The sequence below is a fragment of the Centroberyx affinis genome, unplaced genomic scaffold (assembly GCF_046629955.1).
Source record: "Centroberyx affinis isolate AG114_WGS23_722 - 3 ecotype Tasmania unplaced genomic scaffold, CSIRO-AGI_Caff_v1 ptg003367l_1, whole genome shotgun sequence".
Taxonomy (NCBI): Eukaryota; Metazoa; Chordata; class Actinopteri; order Beryciformes; family Berycidae; genus Centroberyx; species Centroberyx affinis.
In genome coordinates, this window is record NW_027281358.1 from 94,345 (window position 1) to 104,362 (window position 10,018).

Sequence of the window (10,018 nt, forward strand, 5' to 3'; positions counted from 1 at the left end):
GCAGAGTTATTGTTGTTGCAGTGGGTGGTATGGAGAGCTTTGCTTCTTTGCTTTCTTACTGGGGAGGATAGAATGACAGGTGTGAGAGAAAAAAAAAAAGAAAGAAATGTTTTTGCATGGGCGGGTGAGATACTGTGTGTGTGTGTGTGTGAGAGAGAGAGAGAGAGAGAGAGATAGAGAGAGAGAGAGAGAGAGAGAATGGCAGATTGGGGGTAAAAAGGTTAAAAAAAATGTGACTGTGTGTGTGTATGTGTGTGTGTGTGTGTGTGTGCCAGGTGCTGGCACTGGGTCACAGGTTGTTGTGGGTTTAGTGAGACAGGAAGGCGTGTTGTGGGAGCGTCTCTTTGTCTCTCTGCTGCTTCTCTCTGCAGCAAACAGGGAATCCAGGCAGCCAGCACACAGCGGGACAAACATTTACAATGCACAGGGAGTTGAAATATTCATCTGAACACATGCGGCTGTGTTCGTCTCTTTGTTTTACCAAATGTGACTTCACCGCACATCTCCCACAGCAACGACGCAGTCAGTGCAACCAATTTGATTAATTACATTTAATTCCAGAGGAAGAGTTTCATTCCCAAATGAGTAATAATTGCAGGTTTTAGCCACCGTGAGCCTGTTACTTATATTTTAGAGCATCTAATCGCCCTTTTAAATATTGAGCAATGAACATGAAATGAAACCCTTCCTATCAATGACAAACCTACATTATAATATAAGGATTGAATGAACAATTCACAGTGGTTTTTCTGTGGGATCCGAAAACACACACAAACCCACTTTTAATGCAACAGAATTTCAAAGCCCGGCCCACAGTTTACGCTGACATATGGTGCCATTTGCTGGAAAGTCACACAGGCAGAAACCTCCAGATGTAGAAATCAACAGAGCCTGGTGAGACGGAAAATAAGCCAATCACACTCACTTCCTACTCACACATACACACACACACACACACACACAGACCGAGACACTTAGAGACAAGGGGGACAGCAGGGACAAAGCACTGTGTTATTCTGAGGTTAGTGTTTTTTATTTCAAATTTATTGAAGATATCATATTGCATTATCAGTTCAGTATGCGATGCGTGACAGCGTATGTGTTTTGATGGAGGCCAAATAAGAAGGAAAACTATCTAAAACTAAAAAAAATGAACTAATCCCAAAGCCACAGTAGTGATTCTTGACTGCCCATAATGATTATCTAGCAAAGACACCCCAACTTTTGTCGTTTACCTTCGATTCCCTGATAGAAAACTACAATAAAATGGTTGACTGAGAGCAGAAAATGGCGCCCTTCCTGGTTCTGGTCCTACTGTACGTTGAGTAGTGATAAGCTCTTCTTCTTTCATCAGGAGAACCCAGTAGAGTAAGAACACCATGAGAGGGCAGATGTTACTGCTGGCCTGTCTGCTGCTGCTGTGGCAACTGACCGGTAGGCTTCTTCTGGCATGGCTTTTGTTAGTAATGAAGTGAAATCAAAATGGTCGGCAAACATTTCCTGTTTTTAAAAGATACACAACAGCGGGGGTGATGAGAAAATAAGCTCCATCAAATTCTTTGCTTACAATAAAATGTTTTTTTGAATCTTTCTTTCCAAATTCTCCTACAGCATTTGTCAATTGCCAGACAAGTAAGAATTTCTTAAATTACATATGCATTAGTCTTTATCAAAAGATACAATAGTGGTAATTGATCCAGAGAAGCAATTAAAGAATGAACACATTTTGTACATCTATATGTAATCTGATTCTAATGTTTCTATTTCCTCCACAGCTGCTCCACCAGCAGGCAGCAAAATTAAAGTGGATTCTATGCCTGATGGGGTTAGACTGACCTGTCCTAACAGTTTCCCGAATATTACCAAACCAGATGAGGAGAAAGTTCCCAGTCCTCTGATAATAGAATTCAGTGATACGTTTACAGGGGAGTACACATGCAGTAATGATACTGCTGAAATCAAAATCTATGTGAAACTTCGGAGTAAGTTCTGCAGCAGTTGTGGTTTTCATACATATTACATACTACGACAGCATGTCATGTCTTTGTGTGTTTTCTGTGTGTATTTGTGCTACTTGCTTCGTCGTATTTACATTGTATTAGATAGATTAGGTTTTCATGACAATAGTCACACATCACAGATGGCAGATTCCCTTAAAATGTAATGTATTTTGGTTTGTGGACATACAATTAAAATGTGTGTGTGTGTGTGTGTGTGTGTGTGTGTGTGTGTGTGTGTATCCAGCCTGTGATAACTGCATAGAGCTGGATACGGCTGAGATAGTAGGCATCGCTGCAGGAGACCTGGTGGCTACAGTCCTGATAGGAGTGGCTGTCTATCTTGTCGCCTCTCAGGCTCGGACTGGTCCACCCACCTCTAACAAGAAAGGTAAAAGATGTTTATCTATCGATCTATCTATCTATCTATCTATCTATCTATCTATCTATCTATCTATCTATTTGGGGGATATGTTTGAATACTGTGGGTTTTTGAAAGCAGACAGTAATATTGTTTGGATTGAAGCTGCCAATAGTCAATAGTTATATTTTTTTGAATTTGACCATTTTCATGCAAAAGAATTCCAAAAAACATTACAAATATTCAGTATTCCCTCCAGAATTGTATTCCTGGCAGGGTGGAAAAAAAAGCCTCTGAAACGGCATTTGGACTATAGGACACTAAAACTCAGGATTAAAATACTGATAAAAAATGCATGCAGAGTTGTGTGGAATCTGATCAGTAAATTTCATTAAAATGAATTGAGGTCAATGGTTTCCCATAGACCACCAGTGTAATATTGACAATATTGATCAGTCCTACAATATTGATCAGTCTACAATATTTTTTGTATACTTTATTATCCCTGTGGGGAAATTTGTCCTCTGCATTTGACCCACTTAATAAATATGTAATAAGTCAAACTGCATCATGTCCATCATATCAGAGGTGGACGACACTGGGTGGCCGATATCTGATTTTTAATAAAAGGCCAATATGAGCAAACCAATTACTCTAATCCTAGAGAGGATGTAGAAGGAAGTGTTGGTTAATTTTCTTTGTGGGCACTGGCTAATGCTAACACTTTAGCATGAACTATGTTGAGTGACAGTAAACCACTAGCATTATCTCAAAAGAGAAAATGAGAAGCAGCTCTAAAGCTAAATGTTAAGTAATCTTAAATGATATGCGGCTAAATATGGAGGTTTTGGGTAGATTGTTAAAATTTACATTATAGAAAATGAACATGTTCTGTTTTGAACTACCAGGGACTGCTTTCCATGTTCCATATGAAGGAGGTGGGAGTGTGTAGCCTACAGCTAAAAAAATGCCCAGCAGATGAGTAGCCTACATGGTTTCTCATCTGAAATAGTTCAAAAAATAAACTTAAACAACACCATCAGCTATATTGACTTAATGATATTTAATTTTTAATAAAAACCAACAACCAACAACTTTTTATTACTAAAATGGCTGTCAACTATCACTCGATCATAGTGTATGCTAAAGTGTTAGCATGGAGCATCGGAGCCAATGATCTACCATGGCCAGGGACACATGGATGATTTTGGTGTCTATGTTCTCATCACTTAATGCATAAATTGACCAACAAGCCAATCTCCCCAAAACCTTGGTGTATTCCTTTAAGCCACACACCACCTCTGGACACAAGTATTGTAGTCTTACTTCTTTCTTTGCATCATTGCCCGCTCTCCCTCTTGCTTAACTATATTAATCTCTTTCTCCACAGCCTCCGACAAACAACACCTCATTCCAAATGATAACAACAGTAGAGGCCCCAATGACGTTTACCAGGTAAGCTGAAGCGTGACGGCCTAAAAACCTGCCAAACTAAATTGTTATTACAATTAAAGGACACACTGAACTTAATTTTTCTTCTTGTCCCTCCTCTCTCTGTGTCGCTTCACTTCCTCTACCCCGCCGCTTCTCCTTCAGCCACTGAGACGCGGCGGTCCAAAAGACGAGTATGATGTACTGTCCAACAGAAGATAGAGGGGCAGAGTCATGCTATCTGTCTCAGTGGGACACCGCCTGCTGAAATCAGCCTGTCTATGTGTCCTCCCAGTACCGACTTCTGCAGGAGGGAGAAGTCAGTTCCCAGGGACACAGATTTAAAAACCTTCCTCTGCAGAGCAAGGCCCTCTGACTCAGCACAGGTTCAGCCTATCTATTTGATGTATAGTCCAATGATGGCTCCATCTGTATCCTGTTAGTTTGTTTTGTGTAGGTTAGAATATGTTTCTTCATTCACTCTCGCCTGTAAGTTGACGCTCTTAATAGACTCTGTCCACTCACATAAAGAGTGATTTGTTAACCTATTGCTTTGTATCTAATATAATCAGAATATATTGTACTTCTATGTTAATCAGATTAATGCAACCTGTGATGTTAGCTGTTGGTGTTATTTTGATAATTTTACAATGGACTGATGTGTTATTTTCATTTGTTATCAACATTTTTCTCTCCTGACTTCATGCTGTAAAAACATGACACAAAGTAAGCTCATTTTGAGAAGTAAAACTTTGTAAGAACTGACATTCATCTGTCATGCAAAATGAGTTCATTGAGAAATAAAACTCGCGCCGTCTCGTCTGCTAATGTTTCCGACTATTGCTGCTGTATTTCATGCCATCTCATGAGAGTGAGCATCTTTCACAGAAGGTCTATTTCAGTCTGTTTCACCAAAGCTACTGAAGAGGGGCAGATGAGAATAGACTGAGAGGGAAAGAGAGAGCAGGGGATAGAAAGAAGAAGAAGAAGAGGAGGAGGAGGAGGAGGAGGAGGAGTAGAAACGACAGGAAGGTGAGGGATGCAGGGGGAAAGGGAGAAGAGGAGGAGGGCTGCAGGGTGTCAGATAATCTAATAGATTAAAGTGTTTGATCAGCGCTCGGTGTCTGCTGTGACAAAGCTACAAACTGCAGTTTCCTACAGGAGCGGAGAGAGAGAGAGAGAGAGAGAGCAGAGATCAAACACCGCAGCTTAGACTGCTCAGCTCAGAAACACAACCCACACACACACACACACACACTCCTCACTCAAATGCATGTGTACACGCACACACTCATGCATACTTACATACTCGCTTGTTCATGTGCACACTCTCGCAAACACAAACATGCATGCATTGATGCACGTATACTCACTCACTCACTCACTCACTCACTCACTCACTCACACACACACACACACACACACACACACACACACACACACACACACACAGCAGATGTAGGTCTAAGTCTGTGTGTGGGAGTAGTTTGACTTAACTCCTCTCCTCCAAGCTAGTCAGACAGAATAACCCATATACAAGTGCTCTCTCTCTCTCTCTCTCTCTCTCTCTCTCACACACACACACACACATACACACACACAGCAGATGTCGGTGCAGTTTACCGAGCACTAAGTGTAGGAGTGTTTCCACTAAATTATGCTCCTCTACGCTCGAAGACGCTCAGACAGAACAAATAAACATATCAATCATCTGCATTCTGGTCAGAGAAGAAATATTAGTCAGTGTTGCGTTCCCCCCCCCCCCCCTTCTTTCATTTCCATCATTACTGCTGTACTCAGTGTCGTGAAAAAAAAAAAAAGCCTTACAAAGAAGACTGGCACAACATTTCCATGTGCGCTCTAACTGCAATAACATATATATTGAGTAATGCTTCAGATGTGTCAGATGTTTCCAACAAGGTGACGGTGACAGTGAAAAATGTCACTCGCACATGAGAGACATGAGTGATGGAGACATAATGAAGATAATGTGGGTGTGCTGCGGATATGAGCTGCGGCTTTGAGGCTGTTTCACGCAGCGCTATATCTGTACGAGCATCTGCATGGTGTTTCCAACAGCGAGCGAAGAAAGCAACACGGCTTTGCCTTAGTTTGATTCTATTATTGGTTTGTTTATTGGTAGCGGATGTTGTGTCCGTTAAGCGGCACATTAGCACAGCAGTAGCCTAAAAGACATGAAAAAGGAAAGGCAAAACAAATCTGAATAATCAATAAGACAAGTTAGCATAATCAATAAGATGCATTGTTCTTACATGCAGTAACATCTTATGTGTCTCTACAAAAGCATTTTTTTCTGCTGTTTTTACGGTGTAATAAGTCACAATTCAAATAACAGATATGTACAGAAAGCAGTCTCTCAGAGTATTTGGAGTGACAATTTAATAACATTATCAATATCATTATTGATGACAATCATTTCTACAGTACCTTAGAAAGGGCTCTCTAGTTTTATTCCATTCTAAATTTCTATATTAAAACGTCAAACAGCTAAAGTAAGTTGGCTGCACATGTGCATGGGTGTTTTCTTGTGAACGCTGGCCTTGGTTGGTGCAGGATTTAGGCCTGGGACCTGGCCCAGCCGGGTGACTCGCCTCTATCCCGTCCTGTTAACAGTAGAGTAAGTCTCCCGGGAGCGAGTGTGAGCACTCAGTTCCTGTGAAAGCACAAACAATGCAAGTGTGTTAGGTGTAATGTAACTGTAATGTCATCTTCAATAACTTCTCACAAGTGTATGAAAAGTTTTGCTCCAAAATGAGTGTATTGCTTGTAATTTTTGGTGATAGAGGAACTGAAGCTTATTCTACTGCTGCACTCATTGTGTCAAGTCGCTCTGGATAAAAGCTAAATGTAAATGAAAAAAAAAGTAGAAGACAAATGGAGTCCAATCTTGGTGCAGATTAAAAGATGGATCAGAGGTTGTATGAACCTACCTCATAGGCAGAAGAGGAGGCAGCTGGACCGGCACGGCCTGCCACATTAGCAGGGGCTATAAATAATAACAGACAGATAATTACACACTTTTTATTCCACTCATAAAATCCCACGCGGGGGATAGGGTGAATCTGATCGCTTGTGCTATCAGAAATAGGACGATTACCTTTGACACCCCCTGACAAAAATAATACTACTGCTGTTATTACTACCATCATCACCACCACCACCCCTACTAACGATAATAATACTAAAGTCTAGGTAGTATTAGTATAGTTTTTTTTATTTTATTTTTTATTTATTTATTTATTTATTGTTATTATTTATTATTAATCTATCTCCCATCCACTTTATAGACCTCTTCCTAGTCTGACAATGTGGGACACAGGCAGGCACGCGCAACCACACACACACACACACACACACACACACACACACACACACACACACACACACACACACACACACCAGATCAACACAATACCCGACAACTAATGTCACTTTGCTCTCTTGTTTTCTGGCTAGACTTTTATTAATTGTTCTGTCCTGTATTTATTGTTATCGTGTTGTCCTGTCAATGTTCTGTCTTCTGTCTTAAATAATAAATAAACAATAACAATAACAATAACAATAACAATAACAATAAAAAAAAAGAAAGAAAAAGAAATAGGACGATTAAATGGGACAGTTTGATTTAGATGGTGCATTCACATACAGCAAAATCATCAGTGCTAATTTAACTTTGAGTGTAAATATCAAAACTATGCAGTGTTTCTATGAGTCCACACCCATCAGAATTAATTTAACACATTCGATAGTTTTGACCAGCCGCCTCTGAGCCATATCAGCTCTATGAGTGGACAAACAACGGTCCAATCAACACTTGTCAACTCCAAATATCGTCACTGAAAAATCAACATTTATTAACATTGGAAAATTTGCTGTGTAGATGCATATGAAGAGCTCCGTTCCAAAATGAGACATCCACCATGTGAAAGAGATACGCTTGACAAAATGGCTGATTGTTGCCACTGAATATTATGGAAGTGTTACCATCTTTAGGCTGTTACTTACATACGATAACATTTTACAGGATGTAATTATCTGTGTTTTTAAAACGTTGAGCAATGAACATCAGGTAACACTTTTGAATGGATATATAATGTTTTAGAATGAGTGTTGTGAGTGCGTTCTTACCTTTGGTAGTGTGTGCAGGTCTGGCAGGGTTTCTCCTCTTAGCCCATCTGTAGACCAGCAGGATCACCCCTCCTGTCACGACCACGTCTACAACCACGGCCACCAAAATCACGACCCCGTCCAACTCCAAACAGTTCTTACACACTGGACACACACTGGACAACGAATGGCAACAGTCAGAGGAGAGACAATCCTAACTAACGCCAGTGGCACATCGTGGGAAATCAAAAAATTGTTAACTCACCCTTTCCTTTCACGTAGAAATAATACTTTTTGGTAGTCATTGCCTCATCACTCTCTGGCGGGTATTGACACCTGTAAAGGCCTCTGTTATCATCATTATAGTCGGAGGTCCAAGTTTTGCTGTCTTCTGCCACAGCTATTTCTGTTCCATCCTTGTACCAGTCCCCCTGTCCTGGACAGGTCATCGTGAACTTTGTCCTCCAGAATGATACGTCTCCAGAACCCAAAACACAAGGACAGAATTACAGCTGCTTCACTGTCTGGTCTGGTGCCTGACCATTATGATCCTCCTTTCCCATTGGCTTTCAATGGGACCAAGCTGATCTGAGAGCTGAGGTGGTTCTGGGAGATTCAACTCAACTAACCTACTTTTACATTTCTGATACATTTTCCTTGTGTTACTGTGTATTACATTGTGGTAATGATTGAATGCATATTGACTGAAATGTTTGAAAATAAAACACACAACAAAATGATAACAACAATACTACTACTACTAGTAGTAATTATAATAATAATAGTCATACAACATGCATATATACTTTTGGGGCTGCTCAAATACACATTACACTAGGCAAGAAAGCATAAAATAAATAAAAAATTTCAAAATCGAGAAGACAAGACATATAGTAGAGTAAAACAAAATATACAAGGGTAAATATAGTGAAACATACAGAGAGAAATTAACCTACTAATAAAGAGTATGTTGCGTAACGGAAGTAAAGGAAATCGGAGAAGTCTCTTATATGTCGTATTTCATATCAGGATATTTACTGATCTGAATCCAGACCAGGATAATGCAACTTTATGACTATAAAATATAATGTAAAATAACAATAAATGCAAAACATATCAATATTTACCTGCATCACCCTTCACGGTCGTTATGAGCAGGAGGAGGCCAGCGAGCACGACCCTGACACCAATACTGTTCATTTTCTTAAGATTGGCTTTCTGTCTGTCTTGTTTTTCCTTGATCTCTCCTCTCTGTAGATGAAACCTTTTGAAAGCGTTGACTATATGAAGAACATAAAGTGGTCTGAGTACACCTAATGGGTCAGAAAGAAAGGCTCAGCTAAACAGACCAAGCATCTCCCTCTCTCTCTCTCTCTCTCTCCCCCCCCCCCCCCCCCCCCCCCCCCCCCCACACACACACACACAGGAAGTGTTTTTTTCAAGAGGCATTCACAGTTAAACCTCAAAATGACTTCAAACTGAATGTGCATATGGTATATAAAGTATAGTAATATGGTGCATTTTTATTTATGAATTATACTACCAAAACTCCTGCATTTTTGTCTGATTATTGTTAATCGTTTAGAATTTGGATTTAGTGAGGCACTTCAACTTAAAACTGGAAGTTTCCTTGCCGCCCTGAAATTGCAAGTTGAATGAAATAGTACTGAATAGTTACGTCAACTTTATCCAAACATTGCATGCTGGGAAGTCTACTAATAAGCTCACAATGTTTCTTATTAAAATCTTGTATGATCTGTTAAGTGAATGCTTGGTAGGATGTTCTCTCAACTCTTCATTTTAAGTCACACTTGATAAACTATTGAAGCAGATAAGTAGCAGTTGTAATTTGAAACTGACAAACACATCTATATACAATTAGTTCATGATTAGAGATGAGTTGGTTTAACTAGATTGCACTGCGAGTTTTTACAGTGTATGCTTTTTTCATGCGACTTTATTCATTTAAGTCCAAATTCTAATTTTCATTTAGGCGGATTTACCACTTCAAATTATTTGGTATGGTATATTGGCATTTCAGCCATTAAACATCCATTGATAACTGAATCTAATTAGCCTTATGATCTTTTTACAGGCTATG

At 39.8% G+C, this 10,018-nt stretch overlaps 2 protein-coding genes across 2 annotated transcripts; one reads left to right on the forward strand and one right to left on the reverse strand.

The window, feature by feature from the left end:
• Window positions 1-889: 889 nt before the first annotated feature.
• Window positions 890-4,608, forward strand: LOC139660705 (T-cell surface glycoprotein CD3 gamma chain-like). Its single transcript, XM_071538908.1, has 7 exons — window positions 890-1,021; window positions 1,355-1,434; window positions 1,612-1,632; window positions 1,776-1,982; window positions 2,245-2,388; window positions 3,749-3,813; window positions 3,955-4,608. Exons 2-7 carry the CDS (start codon window positions 1,380-1,382, stop codon window positions 4,009-4,011), a joined length of 549 nt encoding a protein of 182 aa, XP_071395009.1. The 5' UTR covers window positions 890-1,021; window positions 1,355-1,379; the 3' UTR covers window positions 4,012-4,608.
• Window positions 4,609-5,906: 1,298 nt separating this feature from the next.
• On the reverse strand, window positions 5,907-9,289 carry LOC139660703 (T-cell surface glycoprotein CD3 epsilon chain-like). The gene is made up of 5 exons (XM_071538906.1): window positions 9,045-9,289; window positions 8,183-8,395; window positions 7,939-8,082; window positions 6,741-6,796; window positions 5,907-6,463 (listed from the first exon to the last, which is right to left on the reverse strand). The coding sequence occupies exons 1-5, from the start codon at window positions 9,115-9,117 to the stop codon at window positions 6,404-6,406; spliced, it is 546 nt and encodes a 181-aa protein (XP_071395007.1). The 5' UTR covers window positions 9,118-9,289; the 3' UTR covers window positions 5,907-6,403.
• Window positions 9,290-10,018: the final 729 nt, after the last annotated feature.